At 37.3% G+C, this 24,653-nt stretch overlaps 1 protein-coding gene across 1 annotated transcript in view; it reads right to left on the bottom strand.

Annotated features, from left to right (window-relative positions):
- Positions 1-24,653, bottom strand: part of DNAH7 (dynein axonemal heavy chain 7) — a 225,823-nt gene that overhangs the window by 116,705 nt on the left and 84,465 nt on the right. Inside the window, 6 exon segments of the mRNA XM_054566705.1 lie at positions 2,520-2,669; positions 7,688-7,936; positions 11,530-11,628; positions 14,364-14,576; positions 20,880-21,007; positions 21,126-21,228. Of these exon segments, the coding sequence (XP_054422680.1) occupies positions 2,520-2,669; positions 7,688-7,936; positions 11,530-11,628; positions 14,364-14,576; positions 20,880-21,007; positions 21,126-21,228 (942 nt within the window).

Raw genomic sequence — 24,653 nt, 5'->3', positions numbered from 1 at the left:
TCTAAAAATGAGTAAATAAGATCTTTTTTAAAAAGTATATATATATAATAGAGAATATACATAGAATGAAATATATATAGAGAGAGAGAGATAGAAAGAGGGAGAGAGAATGATATAGTCACTTAGTAAGCCTACACAGGGTGGGGCAAAACTAGGCTTACAGGTGTCTTTATGGAAAATAATACAATTAATAAATAACAATATAAGGATAAACTGGGTTTTGTGTGTACTCATAACTGTAAGCCTGATTTTGCCTCATCTGTACATGCCATGGACAAAACATAATATAGCACTTTTCTTAACATTCTATCTTTTCCAATGTTTCTGAAGTCATACACTACATGTTTCAGAAAGTATTATAAGTTAAAAACATATTTTTCAGGGAAAACAAGATTTTCATTTGGATTGTCTAACTCTATATAGTATTGCGTTCATACAAAGTAATTATTCTTGTGTGCTAAGCCACATTTTTTGTTCCCTCCAGACACATACATATATACACCCCTCTTAGACTGGACTACTTCATGGAGGAATAGGACATTAATCTCAATATAACATTCACAGTCCCACATTGATAAATATCAAAATATTTGCACATTGTCTGGAATATAGTAAATGCCTAATAAACATTAAGGAGTGTTGGCTGGTGTGGCTCAGTGGATTGAGTGCCGGCCTGCTAATCAAGGGGTTGCTGGTTTGATTCCCAGTCAGGGCACATGCCTGGGTTGTGGACCAGGTCCCCAGTGGGGGGCACTCGAGAGGCAACCATGCATGGATGTTTCTCCCCCTCTCATTCTCCCTCCCTCCTCCTTTCTAAAAATAAATAAAATCTTAAAAAAAAAAATTAAAGAGTGGCCAGGTATTAGCTGGCAAGTGCACAAACAGCTTCTTTCCAGATTCTCAAGAATCAGCCTCTTTATGTACAGAGATGATGCCTTGGTTCAACTTTAGCAAATGTAAATTTGAGTTGAAGTGCTGAACAATTTGAACCCTTCTTAACACATTCTCAGGCCCTGTGGCTGCCTGCATTAATATTCAGAGCGGGCCTGCCATGGCCTCTGGCCACATACACGTTCACACTCGGAGGCCAGCTCTGGCTGATTCAGGAAACAAGGAAGGGCCCGTACTTCAGAGATTAACTCCCTTGTACCGTTGGCTTCCCATACCTGTTAATATTCACTTTGGGGAAAAAAACTGCCTTGTAATGGCGAGATGTTGGGCTTTGCAATCCGAAAGACCTCACTTTCATTTGGCTCCACTACTTATCGGCTATCTGACTTTGGGTCAGCTACTTACTCCCTGAGACTCAGTAGCTATGGAACAAAGAGTCCTAGAAAATGTAATGTAAGCTATGTAAATGAGTATAAAATGGAAGAGATCTCATGATCATTTCTGTGTAAATAATGTAACTGCATATATTATTCAGAGACTTTACATGTTAATTTGGGCCAGAGTTCATCCACTGTAGTGAGAGGACCTGAGAAGTTACACCTCTGTCTGCCCTACCTGTGCCTCAGGATTACTTTCACCCTTGACATCACTAGTAAACTCTGACACTAGACAAGACGTCTGCTCCATGGAAATCTATCCTCATGTTACTCATTGCCCATGGTCCTGTAGCCAATCAGAGCAGAGCTGAGATTTGATGTTTTTCTATTATCACACTGACCCATAAGTCATGATCAGCTGGGTCTTCGAGTAGAAAAAGAGCACCAAGTTCAGTATGCATATAATCAGCATAAAGGAAACATTCAAATTTTTTATTAATTTTTTAAATAAATGTCTCTAGCTTAGGCCCTCTTTCTTTGAAGACTAGCTTTAGCAAGCTGTCTCCCATAGGATCACACTCTATGGTGAGCCTGAAAGCGTATGATAGCCAAATAACCACTTACTGGTCTGCGAACTCTTTTTGTAAGAGTGGGCAACAGCCACTCAGCAGAACAAGCAGAATAAGCGAGGAGCAGGTAAGTGCCCGCTCCTAACCACAGCAGCTAGCAGCCGGCATACCCTCTATGCATTCTGCTTTCCACAGAAAGCCCATTGTCTTCTTCACACACTAGAGGGGCAGTGCTGGAACTTTGAAACGTGTTTTGTAACGGTCTGCAGTTTCTCCTCTAAATGCTAGAATACACCTAACAGTTAGTAGGTGTGCCAGCGACAGCGGCTCTGCAGCAGGGCAAAGGGAGAACATCACACGGAGCAAAAGGATCATGTTATTCAGAGGCTCTCCTTCCCGGATCATTTAGCCTGAACAAAGAAAACCAGAAGCTCTACCCCCTGCCCTTTTTCCTCCTGTCCGTCACCAGGGCAAAGCTGCTTGCCAGCACATCTCTGCGCCTTCGTAGGTCCTGATAAGGTTCTTCACAGAAACACTGCCAGGCTCTCCAGCAGTGTGTTTTAAAGAAACGTCTTGAGCTATAAATATGTTTGCTTGAAACAACTGAAAAAATCAGAAATTGGTGAGAAGGAAATATCACAGATTTCTAAATATGCATGCATGCAAAAGTGTTGGCACTCACCGTGGAAGAAGCAAATGCTCTGAAACTGACAGCAAGGATCCCATCAGACCACTCGTGGGACACTACATCAAACTGTCCGTACAGCTGGCCCATGGTGACAGACTTGGGATTTAAAACAGTAATTTGAACCTTGTTTTCTTCCATTAACCCCTTAAAGGAAAAAAAAGTCAATCAATCAATCAATTTGTTTATTTATATTTTGAAGAATAGTGTCTTTATGTAAAGAAAACCTGATTGTGTATAGAGAATCTTAAAGAATCTACAAAGAAACTACTACCAGAAGTAAGGAGTGTATTTACCAAGGTCCTAGCACACAAGGTCAACATGTAGACACAAATTGTATTTTCTAGGCCAATAAACCACTGAAAAATAAAATTTTTTAAGATATAATTTACAATAGTATTCGAAAGCTCAAGTGACTTCCAGTAGGATGGCAGCATAGGTAAACAGGGCTTGCCTTCTCGTACAGCCATATAAAATTTACAACTAAGCTATAGAACAACCATCATTCAAAACTGTCAGAAATTGAGCTGAATGGAAGTACTATGACTACAAAATTAAAGAAAAAACTACATTGAGACTCGTACGAGGAAAGGAAACACAGAATGGGCTGGACCCACACCCAATGTGGTAGATAAACCTTGGGAGGGATATTTCAAGAGCGAAGGCTCCCAGCCCCATACCACGCCCCCCAATGCCAGGAAGATAAGTGTCCCTAACTGCTGGCTGTAAAAACCATCCAGGGTTGAGGCTAGGGAAGAAAGACACTGATGGACTCCCTGACAGTTCCTCTTAAAGGGCCCACACACAGACTTACTCAAACTCACTACCCTTGATCTCCAGCACTGGGGCAACAGATGGAAGGGCTCCAGAGACATACAGAGAAGAACTGAATTGTCTGCCATCAGGGCAAGAGCTGAGGGGAGGAGGGGCACCTTTCTCCTAGACATAGTGTTATCAGGGGCCACTGTTCCTTCTCTGAACCCTCCTCTCACAGAGCCTCAGAGTTTGCAGGCAAGGGCCATGTCTGAGAATCCATCCACCTGGCTCACACTGCCCCACACTGGTGGTTCCCTGAGGTCCCGTCCCACCCAACTTTCAGGCCCACCCACGCCGTTTCCAGTGGCTTTTCCATAGAAATGTTTTTTCTTGACCCATGCTTCAGATTTTCCTAAATTCTCTCAAATGAGCAGATCTGGCTTCAGCAAGCCCCATACTTCTTGCTAAGTTGCCCCAAGCCTGGCACTAGCAGCAGCCAGCCATGGTTCACGGCATGGCCTCCCCGGAGTACCTCCAAGTCCAGCACAAGTGGTGGCCATCTGCAGGTGTCGCTTATGCTGTGTGACCCCAGACAGAGCACAGGCAGTGGCTGACCTTAGATGTGCCAGCATCAGTGAAGGCTCAATGACAATCAGAGGGTATACACAGCCCACACGGTGGGTGTACCTCAAGTACTCAGCTTGTACAGCTGGATCCTACAGGATACCTACTATATTAAGCCATTCTACGAAGCCTGAGAAATGTAGCAGTTCTACCTAATACTAGAAACAAACACAGGGAGGGTGCCAAAATGAGACAAAGAAACATGGCCCAATTGAAAGAACAGATCAAAACTCCAGAAAAAGAGCTAAAAAAAATGGAGATAAGCAATCTATCAGATGCAGATTTCAAAACACTGGTTATAAGGATGCTCAAGGAACTTTGTGAGGACCTCATAAAAAACACCCAGTCAGAAATGAAGGATATGCTAACTAATATAAACAATTTATAGGGAATCAGCAGTAGAGTGCAGGAAGCTGATAATCAAATGAGCAATTTGAAATACAAGGAAGCAAAAAACAACCAATCAGAACAGCAAGAAGAAAAAAGAATCCAAAAAACTGAAGAGAGTAAAAGGAACGTCTGGGACAATTTCATGTTCGCCAACAGCCACATCATGTGGGTACTGGAAGGAGAAGACAGAGAGAAAGAAATTGGAAATCTATTTGAAAAAATGTCAGTTTTTACCAAATATTCCCTAATTTGGTACAGGAAATAGAAATACAAGTTCAGGAAGCACAGAGAGTCTCAAACAAGGTCAACCCAAAGAGGACCACACCAAGACACATTATAATTAAAATGCCAAAAGTTAAAGATGAAGAAAGTATCTTAAAAGAAGCAGGAGAAAAATCAGTTAGTTACCTACAAGGGAGTTACCATAAGATTGTCAGCTGACATATTAAAGAAATTTTTCAGGCCAGAAGAGATTGGCAAGAAATATTCAAAGTGATGAAAAGCAAGGACCTATAGCCAAGATTACTCTACACAACAAAGTTACCACTTAGCATGGAAGGACAGAAAAAGAGCTTCCCAAACAAGAAAAAACTAAAGGAGTTCACCATCACTAAACCAGTATTGTATGGAATGCTAAAGAGTCTTCTTTAAGAAGAAATATATCAAAATACATCTATCAACACTGAACCTAAAAAACAAAATAAACGAGCAGAGCAGAAACAGAATTATAGATACAAAGAACATTTTGATGGTTGTCAGATGGGGGGTTCAGGAGGCCAGGCAAAAAAGGTGAAGGGATTAGGAAGTACAAATTGGTAGTTACAGAACAGTCACGGGAATGGAAAGTACAGCAGAGGAAACAGAGTAGCCAAAGAACATAAGCATGGCCCACGGACATGGGCAACAGTGTGGGGACGGCCTGAGGGAGTGGGGTTGCTAAGTGGACAGGGGCAAAGGTGGAAAAACTGGGACAACTGTAATAGCATAAACAATAAAATATAATTTTATTTAAAAAGAAAATAAAGGAAAAAAATTAAAAAATTTTAATAAAAATAATAAAGAGCTCATAAAATTCTTGGGAATTAATTAGCAAATGTACAAGATCTATAAATCTAAAACTATAAAACAGGAGTTGGTAATTTTGGTCAGGTAATAAATAATTATAGGCTTTGCCAGTTAATGATCTGTGTCATATTCTTGTGTTTTTCTTTCTTTTTCTTTAATTTCATCTTCTTAAAAATCTTAAAGACTGTTAACACCATTACAAAATATTATGTTTTGGGCTGAATTGGGCCCATATGCTATAACTGGCTGGCCTCTGCTACAAAATACCCTCTGAAAGGAAATTGAAAGATCTAAATACAGAGAAATATGATCATTCTCATGGAAAAGTTAATACTGGTAAGTTGTCAATTTCAACCAAAACCCTAAAAGCTGGTCATGGAATTATTACATGAGATGTTAATGACCTTCAGGCACAGGCTTTTTTTGTTTTGTTTTTAATTAATAGATTTTATTCTTTAAGAGAAGTTTTAGGTTTACAGAAAATTGAACAGAAAATACAGAGATTCTCACATATTCCTTCCCTCCTAACCCCATTCCTCTCCTGCTTCCCCTACAATTAAGTCCTTGCATTGGGGTGGTACATTAATATGATTGATGAGCTGATACTGAGACATTATTAGTAACCGAAGTCCATGGTTTACATTAGGATTCATTCTCTGTATTGTACAGTTCTATGCATTTTGTCAAGAGCATAATCTCATCTATCCGCCATTTCAGTGTCACAGAATAGTTTCGCTGCCCTAAAAATCCTCTGTGCCCTACCTATTCATAATCATCTCACGTTTATGTATAACAATATAACAAGTTCGATTCTTCCCAACACTGCCTCCTGCCCACCACCCCAGAGCTTGAGACACAAACTATCAAACTGAAGAAAAGATGTGGGAATAACAATATTTCGGAGTAAAACAAACTCGAGGTCTTTGCTATCTCATCTGTGCTCAGGAAAGGGATAACAATGTGTCTTCCTAAATTCAGAAGTATGGGGAAGCTCGGTTTTCTTCGAATAAAGTTGCTACCACCAAAGCAAGGATTTTGTCCCAAATGCAGAAAGGCTAGTGTGAAGCTATAGCTTGCATGCAGTGGCTATGAGGGACTGTCCCATAGGTCCCCACAAGGTCACTCTTAGAGTTTCCTGGTAATGAGCCATTTGGGGCTTTGCAGTTGGACTAGAATACATGTTGATACCTTCATCTTCTTTAATCTTTGAATGGCATCACGTCTAGCACTTTTATTCTGAAAAGTGACCTTTTTCAGAGTAAAAACAATTAGTCTGTGTAATAATAAAACAACAAAACAGAATAAATGCAAACAAACAAAAACCAAGAAAAGGAAGGCAGGATGGCAGAGAGGCAGAAAAGGTAATGGAAAAGGAAAGGAAGGGAAAAGAAAGGAAATAGCATCAAAGTATAAAAACAGACAACAGAAAAGAGTAGTATATCAGTTTGTCCAATAAATATAAATGAATTTCATTCCCCCCATGAAAAGATAAAGACCATCAAACTGGAGAAAATAGTAATCAGACAGTTCACTCTCTAAAAAAGTAAATCACAGTGATGCCCAGGCATAGGCAAACATATATGCGAGGAGAAAACATGGGTGGCAATATTGGGATTAAATGCAGGGGATCCAAGGCAAATAACAGAGTAAGTACACAATTTTATATTAGTTGAAGGGGAGGCTGTACAGTGAATATATAATGATTACAAATCCCATCTAGGCCATAAACACTGAAATATGTGAAGCAAAAACTATTAAAAATACAAGTAGACAAAAATGTAATATTAGTTGGAAAATTTAAAATAGCCTCATTTCTTTAGCATATCAAAGTAGACCAATCTGTAATGTGTAAGATATAAATTTTGAATGATATAATAATTATTTTTATTATATATGTACATATAAATATATTATGCAATACACAGACAAAAACACACACATTTCAACTCAATACCACAAGCGGCCAGTAACAGAAGTTGGCACTACAGTTATAACCACCCAGAAAAATAAAATATTCTCCCAAAAGTATGAAAACAAAACCATCAGTTTTTTTCGTGTTTCCAGACTTTTTCCTACAATGACTGTGTGTTACCTTTATAATTAAACATTTTAAAAACAGAAATAAAAGGTGGAGAGGGAAATGTGTGGCATTCTCTTTATATACCAAACTTCCTGCATGCTTCATATTACTTTTCTACTTTTATTTTCTCTTTGTCTCATTTTTTTCATGATCTGAAGTTGTTTCATTAAAGTATCTTTTCAAGTGACCATACATTCTATCATGCACAAACCTGATTATAAATAAGTTAATGCATTTATAACACACTTACCTTCTCACATATATCATTTAGCGCTCCAGCCAAGACGCGATATGCACTGGTTTTTCCTCCAAATGGTTCCCCAACAATCATAAAACCATGACGCACAATCATCATTTCATATATTTGGAGAATCTTCTCAGAGAAGAAATTGGTCATTTGCAAATTCATGGCATCACAGTTGTCTTGAATAGCCGTCAGCAAATCATTGTAATCTGGTTTTGGCAATTTCACCCCAGGAAACAAATCTGAAGTAATTCCCTGAGAATAGATGATTTAGGGATTTATATTATATATTATATATTATATATCCACTATCTATATATACATATATATATTTACACACATATATAGACACATATACAAATATATATACATATACATTTATACAGATATACACTATATATACACATAAATATGATACAATTTCTTTCATTCTCATATCTAATATTGATGGAAATAGAGTCATTAAATCATAGTTCAACAGTGTCTTAATAGCTTTATAGAGGTATGATTGACATACAATAAATTGTATATGTTTAAAGTGTACAATTTGATAAGTGAAACAATCAAGTCACAAGATAGTCACATATCTACCATTCCCAAAAGCTTTCTTGTGACTGTTGGTAATCCTCTTTCCCTCTTCTCCTTACTGCCTCCTACTTCATCCTCAGGTGACCACTGACTTGCTTTCTGTTACTATTTTTATTCACATTGTTTGAAATTTAATATAGATAAATTATATACTATGTGCACTACTTTTAATTGTCTGGCTTCTTTCACTTGGCATGAAGATTTGGAAATTCACATATCTTGGCATGTATCAACAGTTCATTGTACTGCAGTGTTCCCTTGTATTGAAGTGCCACCATTTTAAAATCCATTCCCCTATTGACTGACATTTTCATTGCTTTCAGCTTGGGGTTATAACAAAGCAAGCTGCTATGAGCATTTGTGTAGAAGTCTTTTTATGGACAAATGCTTTCATTTCTCTTGGGTGAGTACTGAGGAGTGGAATACCTGTATAACATGGGGAGGTATGTTTGACATTTTAAGAAACTGCCTGGTTTCCAAAGTGGCTGTATTATTTCACATTCCCCCAGGAGTGTATACCAGTTCCAGTATTTGGTGTGAGCAGTCTTTTTAATTTGAGCCCTACCAATAGGTGTGTGACAGTATCGTATTGTGGCCTCAATTTGCATTTCCCACTGATTAACATTTCTGCATGTGCTTATTTGCCATATGCATAGCTTCTTCAGTAAAGTGCCTGTTCAAATCTTTTGCTACTTTTCATTGGTTTATTTTCTTAATGGTAACTTTTGACCATTCTTTAAATATTATGCATATAATTCCTCCACCATACATCTAATTTGCAAATATTTTTCCAAGTCTGTAACTTGTCTTTCATTCTTTTACCAGTATCTTTTAAAGAACAGAATTCTAAATTTTGATGAGTCTATTTTATCAACTTATTGTTCTATGCCTTGTGTTTCAGTGTCATATTTAAGAAATTTTTGCCAAACCCAATGTCACAAGGGATTCTCCTGTTTTCTTTTACAAATTTTAGTTTTACAGTATATTTAAGTTAAAAAGGTAGAAAATAAATACTATCTGATTTTAACACTAATTACAAAGACCTTCATATTGGTATAGAGGTGAACAGAATAGAACAGAATGGGGACAATGGAACAGAATAGGGAGTCCAGAAATAGACCCACACGCATGTGACCAACACATTCTCAACAAAGGCATGAAGGCAATTCCATAGATAAAAAGATAACACAGTCTTCCATAAGTGATGCTAGAATACTTGGATTTGCCAAAACAATGAACTTTAATCCATATCTCACACCATACACAAAAATTAGTTGTAAGGTATTTCAATCATTACAGCGGGTAATACCTTAATCGTCTAGCATCCCTTAAAAATTTATGTTCAGCCAGAACCTCAGAATGTGACCTTATTTGGAAAGACGATCTTTGCAGATGTAAATTAAGTTAGACAAGCTCATACTGGGCCCTAAATCCAATGACTGGTATCTTCATAAAAAGATTCAGACACAGAGACACCTGGGGAAGAAGGCCCTGTAGTGAGCAAGGCTGGAATTGGGGTGATGCAAAGGCAGGCCCAGGAAAGTCGATGATTGCCAGTAGGTACCAGAAGCTGAGAAGAGGCGGATAAGGATTCCCCCCTAGAGCCCTCAGAGGAAGCCACCCCCCAATGTGCAACAGTGAGAGAATACATTTGTGTTGTCAAAGGCCACCATGTCTGTGGTGCTTTGTTATGGTACTTTTAGGAAACTAATATAATCATATAATGTATAATTGAAAAGAATTATAATTCCATAACTTGAAAGTTCTTAGGATAGTTTCTGGTCCATAGTAAATGCATGTTTTCTAAATTTAAAAAAATCTCAAATTGTTCGAATTTTTTATGGTTAACCTTGAGAGGAACAGCTATCTCCAGAACATATTTAGTATTCAGTGGTTCTCAATCCCACTAGGTAGAATTGAAAATATGTGGAGTTGTCCTTCTGGTTGTCACAATGGGGTCTATAGACACTGGGAGGGTGGGGCAGAAATGCCTAATGTACTGTGGTATAAGGGACAGTCTCTCACAACAAGGAGTTGTCCCCATTGGAAATGCTAATTAAACTTCATTTGTGAAATATTGCTCAATATACGTTCACTGAATGAATACATACCTGTACGAAACTACATCTAGTGAGGTATATTTCCACTTTATAGAAATAAACATAGCTTTAATTACTCCTAGAAACTGTGTACAGTGTACTAGTCCCCCCCGACCCCCCCCCCCCCAAAAAAAAACTGAAGGGAAACTTGAGGAAGTAAATGTGTGCCTATTTCTTGAGCTTTTGTCCTATAAAATATTTGCGCTGCCAGCTCTAAATACTAAGGGAAGTTCCTTTCTGAATGGTGCAACAGGGCTGCTATAGAGAACCCGCAACACTGGGCCTCGCTGTTCCCCACTCAGGACAGTCATAACGACATCAGTCCTTACACACGGGGACCTACTGCCTGTACTTCCAGGCACCACAAGTTCGTGCAACATCTAACATTTCTCAGGAGCCCAAGCCCCATCCCTGATTTCTTCTGCCTGAGATGGGGAAAAGGAAAAGCATGAAATCAAATTATAATATGAAAATGTCAACCATCATTCTAATTCTTCTTCTTAATTAGTATAATATAATCTTAAAAATATAAGAATATTAAGCTTAGTCTTGTTCTTAGCTTATCTATTTTTTTCATTTTTTTAAGATTTTATTTATTTGTTTTTATTTTTATTTTTTAAATTTTATTTTAATTTATTTTTTCAAATACATTTGTCTCTGCCTACCCCCCCACCACTTTCCCTGGCCCCCTCCCTCCTTCCCTCCCTCTTGAAAAACGATTTCTTAACAGCTACTGCACCCTTTTAAAGGAATTAAGCTGACTTATCTTTTTATTACCTCATTCACTAATTTAACAAACATTTCCTAAGGACCTATTCTGTGCAAGGGAGTCAGTGCTATGTCAGACCGATTCCTTCCCTTCAGCGACCCTGCATCCTAGTGTAACTTATGAGCAAGCATAAGGGTTGTGTAACTTTTGTGTGCTCATGATATTCTGGAGTTTAAAATGTACTATTTTAAAATCCCAAGTTGTTAAAAGCCATCTGAAGCAACAAAGCTAGCTAACCACACTTCACATAGAACATGCAATGAGCTGTGCTCCTCTGTGCCATAGCCCTGCTTTCTACAGTGGGCGTTTCTCCCAGGGAGTTGCGAACTTGGACATTTGATAAATACAGTATTATAAGAGTTCTGATACTTTGGAATAATAAATGTTCTTACCTCAAAGAGTGGTAAATCATGGGACAAAAATTTTGGCAGATTGACATCAATAATAGATCTAAGCAGTAAAATTTCTTCATTTTCATTTGGATATTTCAGCTAAAAGAAAATATGTTCACAATATCAGCACCGGTAAACTGCACCCCCTCATTTTCACACATACACATACACACAAGCACACAGGCCCAAGAGGCAGTTTAAACCCATGCAAAAGTATTGTTTTTAATTATTTTCGTTTAGTTGGATTCTTGTTAATTTTAGAATCTGACCTTTATTCTTGTTGAATTCTTTACTAGTTAATTATGAAAACCTAGGTTTAACTAATTACCTCTTCACAGGAGCCCTGAGTAAAAGCTACTGGCATGAATTCAGTGGAGCGGAGCAGCAGCCATTGCCTCTGTATTGGGTTAAGAGCTTGATTGTCCTATGTGTTCAAGACCAGCAGTGGGTTGGGTAAGTAGAAGTAATCATTAAAGGTGGACAATCATATATAAAAGATGTATTTAAATTTGAAACATAAACATTCACTTATTTGACCATATTTTATTTCAGAGAGAAAGACCAGGTTTTTCCTCTGAGTATGGAGTTAGGCACCAATTTTCTTGCAAAAAACACATCCATAATGCATCATCTGCTCCATCCAGATTTGTGGTTTTCTGGCTGTGTTTTTTAAAGGGGATCAAGCTCTTCGGATACTTGTTAGACCATCTAAGCGTAGCATCCTTATCAATTTTTAACGTTTTTTCAGTCATATACTATTCTTATCCATGTTTAATCTTAATTCATTTTTTTTAGAATTTCATGTTGCTGAAACTTTCTTAAACAATGAACTTAGTTTTCATAAAAACAAAACTCTCCTTTTTTGCGCTTATATATTATCCACTTTGTTTACATTTAATTAAATGACACAATAACAGTAACATTCCAACTGGCTTCAGAAGGTTTCATGAACAAGTTGAGTCTCTAGCTAGGAACACAGTGGGTGGCGGGCAGGGGTGGGAGCAGCATGCAGGCTGAGAGCCAGTGTAGGCGCGCGTTAGTGTGCTCCCGGGTGGGGTCGGCTGGTTGGTGCTATGGCACTTAAGTAGCGGGTGTTTCAGAAAGTTTACATTAAATTCCAAAACACCTGTGGTAAATCCAGTGTTTTCTGGTTGAACTCAACTTGTTGCTCATCCCCATAAGGTTCACATAACTCACAAAAATCTGAACTCAGAATTATTGATCCCAATTTCAATACTTATCTCACACCAAAGTTTCTCCTATCATCTTGCCTTTAATTTTCCAGAACCCTCTTCATTTTCTCTAGAATCTTTCTCCCTAATAAACTCCATGTTCCTACTTTCCTGACTGTAGTCTTGTAAAATGAGTAATGCCTGGGAGTCCAGTTCAGCTGTCTTTTAATCTCCTGGCCTCCCAATGCCAAAGCCAGTCCTGCTCATAAAAAGTTTGTCTTTGCATCAATCTAAGCACACACAAATTAGGAAGTGTCAAAAGTTTATTCTGTTATTTGAGAGGCTATTGTTTTTTTTTTTTACTTTTATTTTTTAATTATATTTTAATGATGATGCTATTACAGCTGTCCCAATTTTTCCCCCTCTGCTGCCCTCCGCCCAGCACCCCCTACTCCCTCAGGGAGTCCCCACACCATTGCTCATGTCCATGGGTCATGTGTAGGTTCTTTGGCTACTCCATTTTTGATACTGTATTTTGCTTCCCCATGGCTATTCGGTAACTGCCTATTTGTACTTCTTAATCCCTGAAAAGCCATTATTTTAAAGCAAATATTTACATTGTTTCTTGATACAATAGAAACAAACTTCAAAATACTAAAGACAACACACTCAACAATTGTCAATTCGTTTTGCACAAAGAATGATAGGATTCATTTGCTGTGTAACTTTCATAGCTCAATTCCATAGTTAAGATGTCAGTGATGACATACACTAGGACATGCATTATCTTTCCCATTATCTGACCACAATGTAATCATGACATGCCAGGTTAAAATAAATTGTTGCTTCTAGTTGCATTTGTTTATTGCAAAAAAAAAAATGATATGTTAGGCTAATGTGAAGTAGAATATCACCACTATATATCAGGATTCTTGATAACATTATTATAGAAGATAAAAATGCATGCCCTTGTTCTTAATCATGTGAGATATATTTTAAAATATTTATCTTCTACAAATCATGAATATGAAAATTTTATAAATTCCAAGGTCATATTGTGCATTTTCCTGTTAACTATAGCCTATCTTGCTTGCTTTCATAAAGACCTAATGCATAGTTATATTTCATAGTTTCACAAAATACTACCAATGAAAGGTTACCCAAGTCTTAAAATATCTGGATTTTTAATCTCTATTTGTGATTTATATCATTTTTAAATGCAAATATTATATTGCAAAGCTATTACTACTAGTCTATAGTTAGCTGCAATTGTGTAATTATATTAAGTGAAAATGGTTAGGGATTTTTGTATATACTTATTAAATTGTGCATTATTTCTTTTAAAGTTATACATGTTCATGTAGAATAATAGCTTTCAAAATATTTCTCAGCAACAAAGAATTTTATTCCTTGGTAGCACCTAGTTTCATATATTTAAATTTATGGAACAGAACTCAAATCACTAAGAATCACATGTCTCAGGTTTTACAAACTATAATATTTTGTTTTTCATATGTGCAAATAAATAATCAAATTTTAGTACAATAATGGAATGATTTTTGGTTGATGAAACCAACTAGTTTGCAGAACTCTGTGAAGACACATGGTCCTGAAGTTTACAAATAGGAAATGTATGAGCGAGAAACAGCCTGAGCTCCCTACCTTTAGATTCCCTGCAGCAGTAAGCACTGACTTCACAGCTCTCATTCCATAGTCATAGTGATGTTGCGATGACAATTGTTCTGAACATAGGCGATAGGTAGCCACAATTTTTACCGACAGTGGCCGAGCTGTGACAAACCCACAGGAGTACAGGACGATTTCGGCAATCATGGCATAGTCAGGCACCATCATCGCTACTGTCCGGAAAAGGGCCTTGCGGGGGTGGAAAAACATGTGCTTTTAAAAAGACCATCATGAAGATAACCCTGCTCTTTATTTTATAACATGTTACAATTTTACAGCTTTTCATCAATATTATTCTATTACAATGTCCAAGTCATATAGGTAAAAACGCTTCATTTAAAAAATTGGCTCCTATACAAAAGAACCTATGCACCCCAATGTTCATAGCAGCACAATTTACAATAGCCAAGTGTTGGAAGCAACCTAAATGCCCATCAGTAGATGACTGGATCAAAAAGTTATGGTACATATACACAATGAAATACTACGCAGCAGAAAGAAAAAAAGAACTACTAAACTTCGCGACAGCATGTAGGAACTGGAGAGCATTATGCTAAGCGAAATAAGCCAGGGGGCGAAAGACAAATACCATATGATCTCACCTATAAGCGGAACCTAACCAACAATACAAAGATGCAAGGAAAATAAGACCAGCAACACTGAATGGAAAAGAAATCAACAGAGACAAGAGGGAAGGAGGGAGGCGGGGCGGGGAAAAGGAAGGGAAGGGGAAAGTCAAGGAACATATAGCGAGGACTCATGGACAAAACCAAAGGGGAAGAGCTGAGGGAGGAAGGGAGGGAGGGAGGGGGCAAGGGAAAGTGGTGGGGGGTAGGCAGAGACAAATGTATTTGAAAAAATAAATTAAAATAAAATTAAAGCAAAAAAAATTGGCTTCTTATTATTGTTATATAATAAATTCATCAACTTTTTACCTAAATATTTTCCTTAAATTATGTTTTAAGAACTTTAAATTCTCTTCATACTTAAATCTTTGGTGAACTATTAATTCACATGAGATATAAAGTATCAATCATGTTCTATTCTTCTGGGGAAGCTCCATGTTATAGGGAAAGAACGTCAGACTCTGCAGCGATGTGCGAAACCTGGGCTTCTCATCCAGGCTGGGGAGAAAGTGCCTGGTGTTGGGATGCTGAGCTTCAAGGGAGGCTCTGGCGGTATTTAATTAATTGTATCCTTTGAGGTCAGTCAGGTAACCCTAATAACAAGGCTTTGTGAGATACATGATCTATTTTGAAATAATCTTAACCTTGTAGAGTCTGCAGTCACCATACCAGTCCTTTACCAAACAAAATAGGTGGGGGCGGTGGGGGGGGGGGGGGGTTACTAAAAATAAGACATGGATAATAATTATGAGAGATAAATACATTTTCCAAATTGTAAAGATGATCTCATGGTATTTTAATTATTGTGGGACAAATAAATGTCATGTGAAAGTAATTAAATAGAAAACTGAGTAGATTTTTTTTAAAGATTTTATTTATTTATTTTCAGAGACGAGGAAAGGAAAGAGAAAGAGGGAGAGAAAAATCAATGTGATTGAATGGCTCACAACCCAGGCACGTGCGCAGGCTGGGAATCGAACTGGCAACCTTTTTGTTCATAGGCCATCACTCAATCCACTAAGCCACACCAGCCAGGGTGAAAACTGAACAGATTTTTAAAGGATAAATAAGAAAACTTAAGTTTAGAATGTTGGTATGTGTCTGGACTTCAGTAGCTCATGCATTAAAATGACAGTCTTGTACTAAAGATGGAAAATAACAATATTCTAGAAAAATGACAATAGTACTCAGATAGTGAATGGCAATTGTATTCAGATAGTTTGTAAATACCTTCTGGGAATTAGTTGAATTACCGAAAACACAACGCAGATAGAAAATGAAAACATCTTGCTCAGATGATCTATTATTGAGAACAAATAAAAGATTTGCATCAAGCAAAATCCTTCCAATGTCATATGTTAATTACTAGCTAGAAGACATAGTACTATTATTTTTTCAATAAAGTAGTCATTGAAGAATGGAAATAATAAAATGTTAAAGATACGTAGCTTGAACAAATACCTCAGAACAGAGAAGTGTAAGCACGTGTTCCAACCTCTGCATACTTGAAGAAAAAAGAATGCAAGAGAATTACTACACAGATGGTACCATTTTTAAAGGGTAGATTCTCAACAACTATTTTTTTTAAATGAAGAAAAGAGGCAATGAATGAATTAACAAACCGGTCTGTCAGTCAATGGCTAGGTTAGGGTGAGATGAGTCTTTCCAAAATAGTACAAATTGCTACTAGTCCGGGGTCAACATTCAGGTCTGTGTGTTGTAGGTTTCGTTCTGACCACCCTGGGTATGTCATTCATTCTTATTCGCATTCTCTCAGCACAATTAGCGATATGACTGTGGAACATCATGAAAGAGACATATCTCAGGCCAGGAGGGAAAAAAAGAGCAAGGTAAAGAAGTTTCAAGAGGATATCATGATGCTCCATCTAATAGAAATCCTCCACCAAAGCTTTAACACTGATTTTTATTTATCACAGAGAAAAGCATCTGATCAAAAAAAAAAATTTAGGCCCAAACTGCTATCATGGTGGATATTCTAATTCAATGGTTTTCAAACAAAGTGTTTGACGTACTGATATGATATGGTTTGATTTGGAATGTATCAGAAATAATTTGTTAGTAATAACAGTAAGTTTAAAAATAACTTAGTACTGTTTAAAAAAATTAAGTTGGATTTTAACTTAACCAATGACATGCTTTCTTGAGTATTAAAAAAAAGAGGGGGTTACAAATCCAGATAACATGCCAGGGCTCAAATAAATTGTAATATATGCAATCAATGTGAGCATTACCTCCATGTCTACCTCAGCAGAAACAAATGCTCAAGAATAGTTCTTTTACTGCTTCTGTCTTATTTGGTAGAAGAAGGAGGGTGACATATAATGAAGTCTATATACTTCCCAGAGAATGCATACTGGGTATTAAAAAAAAAATCTCAGGCAATACTTCTTACCATTTCTTTCTTAGGAATTGGAAATAAATTTCATAAATATAATGACCTGTTCAGGAATAAGCAAGTTTTAATTGAGTGAAATGGAGGATTCAGGATCCACTTCACTTTTTTCTTCTATACTAATTGGGTGTCTGATGTTACATACCTATCAGGTTAAAGCTATCTATCAGGTTATTGGCTTTATGACATTGAAAGAGCTAGAATATGCCTAGATTACCATGGCTTCTCACACTTAACTATTCTGAAATGATTATTAAGCACTGATTCTTCTATATAGCTTCTCTAAAGTAGAAACATATTTAAGGAATTATGCTACTGTACAGGTTTTATCTAGATGTAACAGAATGCCAAAAAAGGGGTTCTTTTTTCATGGTATGATACATGTCAGTAAGCAAAGTACTTTTGATTTACCGAATATGCAAAATTTACAAAGGAAATGTATACAATTCTTGAACCTTTTTACTTACTCGTAGATCATAAAATATTTAAGAGAGTAAGTAAAGAAAGAGGATTTGTGAAAAGATTGCCATCGAAGGGAGCCTCTATTATGCAGTGAGTCCCTCCCACCCTTGCCCCAAGTTCAGTGAGAGCTTATGAGTGAGTATACCCATATTTGGGAGGATATGGACTGGTGCCTCATTCATGTCTGAGAAAGCAAAAGTGACCGGTGGCAGCAGAATCAATGTGGCCTTCATTCCCAGAGTTCATTGGGACAAAGGATGCATGAAATGTACACAATATGAACAAGAGAGAGCTAAGCTGGAGGCATTTTAAGTCCTGTCTAAGATACCTCCTTGGCAAAGTGAGAGCCCTCCAACAGTGGGGTCTGTTTAAAATCAGCCACCAGAGATCCAGGCAGAGAGGAGGAAGGACAACAGGAGAAACAGAATCCATCACCCAAGTCACAGCATTTGCAAGTGAGAAGCCTAACAAAAGAGTCCTAGAAGATCCCATGGACATGTGAACAATGGAAAAATTCAGCTATAAACCTAAGAATCACATGATACTCATTTGTCCCACAATATTAAAAATACCATGAGAAAATAACATCTTTACAATATAGAAAACTGACTTACTTCCAATAATTATTACCCATGTCTTATTTCCAGTTTTTTTCCCCTTTATTTTGCTTGGTGAAGAACTGGTATGGAAACTGCAGTTTCAAACAAGTTAAGAACATTTCAAAGTATATCTTGTATCTAACATGGCTTTGTTATTAAGGGTTACCTGGTTAAGCCCAAATCATACAATTAATTAAATACCTAGAGAACCTCAGTTGAAGCCCAGTCTGCCAACACCAGGCACTTTCTGCCAGGTCCCGGCGCCTCACCCAGCTCATGTCTGAACTGGACATCCAGTGGTTCATTTAAAGGACGCTGCCTAGCTTAGAGGGTGTGTATGAATCTGTCAGGCAGGAAAACGGCGGTTCACCCGACACCCAAGAGAGGGCAAAGTGTTTACAAAGGCATGGGACCCTCAGGGCTCGTGAGGCCCGCCCCGTGTGGCAAACATGCAGGGAGAGGGAAGTACAGGTGTAACTGGTCCTAATGCCAAGTCTCCTGTAGATCAGGCGAAGACATTTGAACTTCATTCTGTGGGCAAAAAGAAGCATAGGAGCTTTTTAAGTCTGGAAATGACACAGATTTCTTCTGGTAGATGACATTGGTAGCATTGGAATAGGAAATTCATTACAGTGAACGTCGGTGGGGAAGAGCTTGGTGACAGGCACGCTGTTGCAATAGGACTTGTAAGAGAAGAATGACGAGGAGTGGAAGCAAGGTGTGACCGTGAGACTGGGCAGGAGCGGTAAGAATGATAAGACTTTTTAAAATAGGATCCCTGGTTTTTGGCAACTGGCTGAATCTCCAGGTGAAGAGGGAGGCTTCAGGGATGACTCTGAAGACTGGTACCAACACTCTGAGCCTCAGGAGGCTTTTAATTTTTAAGGAATACATACTTTCATTTCAGACTAAGATATATTTTCCAAAATTTTTAGGTATTTTCATATATACTTAAAACAGATGTTTTGAAGCAGCTCTAACCAAAAAGACTGCATAATAGGAAGAACAAAAATTAGCCATCAGAATCTGATAGAACCTTTGGCCTAAAGCCTAAGGAAAATGCATTACTCCAAGAATTGCAGGGTGAATATTTAGACACTGTTTCAACCTGCACAGTAAATAAAACCATGAAAAAGCCTACATAGGGTATTAACAAACTCAACTGATAATGGTCCCAGCTTTTTATGATTAACTACTCACAGATTTTTGTCTTTACAAATATTTATGTATTCAGACTGATCTTACTGAATAAAAGAAAAACATAAGTGAGTGAATAAAAGAACTGATACAAAAAGAGCTTTCCAGATGTGAGTCACACTGAAAAGCTGCAAAATGCTTCAGAGATGAAAAAAGGATTACCAGTTCTTATTTTTTAATCATACCTTCTTTCACTAAAGCAAAGTACTACAATATCTTTTCTAACCTACAAAAGTACATGGAATGAAAATACAAAAATATTTGGTAGCAATAGTTGTATCAAAAGTGTTTCTGGTGGAAAAGAAAAAGTCTGTCATATACTCTTGAGAAGCTGTCAGTCTAAGTGCATGAATAGCAGAAGGAATGTAGGATAGAGAGTCAGAAGATTTGGGTTTGGATCCGCAATTACAACTGCATTATTCTTCAACATTGTTCTCTATGTACTAGCCATAAACATGCAATTCACCAGAAAACTGAAGATTCTCATCTATTTAATTGACAAAGTGTTTTTTTTTAAATGGTGCTGAGTATTAATGAGAATTGAGAAATGCTATGGGATATAAATGTTTCAACCTGTGTTAGAAGACAATTTAGCAACAAAGCTCTTTGTCCTATGACTCTACCTGAGGAAATATTTTAAAATAGAGAAAAGACTTTAAGTAAAAAACTGGCCATTGCAACATTATCCATAATGGAAAAAAAAAACAAAACCCCCCAAAAAACCCTAAAAGCTATGCAAATATCCACCAGTAAGCTATAATTCAGTACCTTTATAGAATTTTATTTATAAAGATAGGAAAATGCTCATGTTATAATGCACTCTTGAAAAAAACACCCAGTATACAAAATTGTCTGACTTTTCCATTTAAAATTGACATTTTAAAAGGCATTGAAAATTGGGGGATACAATATAGTAAGCAGTAAAATTAGTACCTTTTCATTATTTCCTGTATTTTCTAATTTTCTATAATTACCACAACTTTTAAACATAAGTTTTGGAAATTGCCCTGGATTGCATACTTATTTTCTAAAGCTATTCACAGCTGTAAAAATTATTTTCTAAAAGCTTTCTAAAATATAACACTTAAAAGCAAATACTTTTCATAAAATTCAAGGATAGCATGTTCTTTCTTTTTATATATTAACTTTGTAAATTATAGCAAGGAAATGGACGATATAATTGCTCCTTCTGTACCTTAAGATTATCTGGCAGTTCTGATCGCCCGGCATACCCAGGGTTCATTGTTATAAAGACAGCACATGTGGGGTCAAGTTTTAGTTCAGTTCCTTCAAACTCTAGTATCTCAGCACCTGCATTAATACCTGTGGGTAATCAAGAATGAAATGACTTAGCAATTCCACATAATTGTGACTTGTGCCATTCATTACATCCCATATTTCTACTTTTTTCACATAATGAAAAGACAAACTACTTGATTACCTCTTTGGATGGTAAGAATTTGTTGAGCAACCACAGAAAGTACTTCCAAATCAATTCTGTTAAATTCATCAAAGCAGGCCCAGGCTCCACAAGATAACAGTCCCTGGGAGAAAACAGTAATGAAATTTTTCAATTTTATCTGATTGAATATTACATTGAAATGTTGCAATTTCACCTGGTCTTTTCAAGAATTTACTATCTACCAAGGGAATTGCTATTCACCTTTATCTTTAAAGATGGCTTTTGTATTACCAATTCATTATTACGCATGAATAAAGAGTTTGATCAATTGAAATTTTCCAATTGATTTTTTTACTTTCTATACCTTTTTTAGCATTTACATGTACACTGGTAATTTCAAAGCTTTTCTTACTTTTTATTTACAAATTGATTTCATTTGCTTCTTCCATATAGACTCCATAGGATAGGTGGAAATAATCCTCTGAATAAGATGACTTTTGTTGCTAAAGAGCCTGCTTTATGGTCTGAGGACATTAAAAGCCAACTAACATGGTTTGAGGCCCTAGTTTGTAACTCACAGTTAGCTCACAAATATGTGCCATTTGGTTATAAGAAAAACTGGAGATTTTTAAGATGGTGGAGGAGTAAGTAGAAGCTACACAGACCTCCTCCCAGGACCAAACTGGAACTACAATGGAAAGAAAAATCATCCTGAATAACTAACTGAACACTAGCTGGAGAGAAGCCTTGTAACCAAGGACAGGTGGAAGAAACCACTTCACCACAACCAGACTGGTAGGGCGTGCAAAGGAGGCACAAGAAGGCTGGCTGGGCTCCTGTGAGTGGCAGCTGAAGTTCCAGAGGGATATTTCAGCAGCCAGGGGGGCCCCCTGAGGAGTACAGGGACTAAACCCCAAGCTGGGCTCCCCAGCATACAGCACTAGAACCAGGAAAGGAACCCAGATAATACCTGACTGATAAAAGTAGTGGGATTTCTTTCTTCCCAGGAGAAACAACTGGAAACACAGAGAGCCTCTTAAAGGGTAAACTCACAAAAAAAATTTGTGCAGCCACTTACCATGGGCTCTGGAAGAGGTAGAGCAGAATGGACTAGGGACTCATGAGGAGGGTCTCGGGTTGGTGGTTCTGGGGAGAGAACTGAAGGAACAGCTGCCAAGATCCCTGTGCTGAGTCATTCCACATACTACAGAAGCGACCTTTCTCAGACAGAGTACTCCTCTTTGAGCAGCATCAGCCTGAGGGAGAAGAAACAGCCCCACCCATAGGAATTACTCTGTCCCATCCTGTGGTGCTTAAGCCTGGCTGGTACAGAGTACAGCTAAAGACTATTTCAAAGACAAAGCCTTAAGCAAAGGCAGATCTCTGAGACTTTAGCTGAACCCCCACCCCAAAGGGCCCAGTGCTGGTAAAAGCCTGCCTTGCTGTGCAGCCTGGTTATATCTGCACACATGCAGGCCCAGAAGAGGAAGCCACAAACTATGGATTGCTGATAGCTCCAAAAAGGTTTTCCAAGGCCAGTCACAGGCAACATCTGACAGAGGTCTGCACCAGAGTCTTTGCAAACCTACCTAATACATAGAAACAAATACAAAGAAGCAGCCAAAATGGGAAGACAAAGAAACAGGTGCCAAAAGAAAGAACAAAAGAATTCTCCAGAAGAACTAAATGAAATAAAGGCAAGCAATTTATTAGATACAGAGTTTAGAGTAATGATTGTAAGATTACTCAACAGCATGAAAAAAGACAAAGAAACAATAAAAATGGACCAGTCAGAAATAAAGAACAATATCTGAACTAAATAATACACTGAAAGGAATAGAATAAACAGTAGGTTAGATGAAGCAGAGGATAAAATCAGAAATTTGGAAGACAAGGTAGAAAGAAACAACCAAGTAGAACAACAGAAAAAAAAAGAATTTTAAAAAACTAGAAGAGCTTAAGAAACATTTAAGACAACATGAAGCATAACAACATTCACCTCAGGGGAATACCAGAAGGAGAAAAGAGTTAGCAAGGGATCAAGAGCCTTTTTGAAGAAATAATGACCGAAAACTTCCCTAACCTAGGGAAGGAAAAAGTCACACAAACCAGGAAGCTTGAAGAGTCCCAAGCAAGATAGACCCAAAGAGGCCTATATCAACACATATCATAATTAAAATTGCAAAGCTTAAAGACAAAAAGAGAATTCTAAAAGCCAGAAGAGAAAAGCAGTTAGTTACCTATGAGGGAGCTCCAAGTTGATTGTCATCTGATTTCTCAACAGAATATTTCAGATCAGAAGGGATTGGCATGAAATATTCAAGGTGATGAAGAACAAGGACTGACAATGAAGGCTACTTTACCCAGCAAGATTATCATTTAAAATTGAAAGAGAAATAAAGAGTTTCCCAGACATGAAAGAGCTAAAGGAGTTTGTTAACACCAAACAAGTGCAGCACCCAATGTTAAAGGGCTCGCTTTAAGTAGAAGAAGACAAAGAAAAAGGAATAAAACAGGAAAATAGTTAGAAAATAAAATGGCAATAAATACATATCTATCAATAATCACCCTAAACATAAATGACTTAAATGCTCTCATCAAAAGACATAGAGTAGCTGAATGGATAAGAATATAAGACCCATATATATGTTGCCTCCAAGAGACCCACCTCAGATCAAAAGATACATACAGATGAAAAATAAAGGGATGGAAAAAAGATATTTCATGCAAATGGAAAGGAAAAAAAGCTGGGCTGGCAGTACTTATATCGGACAAAATAGACTTTAAAACCAAGGCTATAGTAAGAGACAAAGAAGAACACTACATAACAATAAAGGGAACAATCCAACAAGAGGAAATAACCCTGGTAAACATTTATGCACCCAATATAGGAGCACCTAAATATGTAAAGCAAATCTTGATGACCTAAAGGAAGAGATCGAGAGAAATATAGTCGTATTCAGGGATTTTAACACCCCAGTGACTTCAAAGGATAGATCTTCCAGGCAGAAAATCAACAAGGAGACAGCAGACTTAATGACACACTAGACCAAATGGATTTAATTGTTATCTTCTGAGCATTTCACACCAAAGCAGCAGAATATATACATAGCATATTTTGCCATGTGCAATGCACACCCACATTTTTGTGTGCATTATACATGAGATTATTATACTCATTATTATACCCATGGTATGTAATCATTATACCCATGTACAATGTGCATTCTTATTTTTCCCTCAAAAATTTGGGCAAAAAAATGTGCATTACACATGGCAAAATACAGTACTTACCAAATGCACATGGTATGTCTTCTAGGACAGACCACATGTTAGGACACAAAACAAGTCTCAATAGTTTTAAGAAGACTGATATCATATCAAGCATCTTCTCAAACAACAATGCTATGAAACTAGAAGTCAATCCCAAGAAGAACACTGAAAAATACACAAAGACATGGAAGCTAAACAATATGTTATTAAACAATGAATGGATCAACAATGAAGTCAAGGAAGAAATCAAAAGATACCTGGAAAAATGAAAATGAGAACAAAACAACCCAAAAT

This window comes from Pteronotus mesoamericanus, unplaced genomic scaffold, assembly GCF_021234165.1.
Source record: "Pteronotus mesoamericanus isolate MK-2021 breed Mesoamerican mustached bat unplaced genomic scaffold, CSHL_Meso_final contig_179, whole genome shotgun sequence".
In the NCBI taxonomy this organism is placed as follows: Eukaryota; Metazoa; Chordata; class Mammalia; order Chiroptera; family Mormoopidae; genus Pteronotus; species Pteronotus mesoamericanus.
This window is presented reverse-complemented; position numbering and strand designations above follow the sequence as displayed.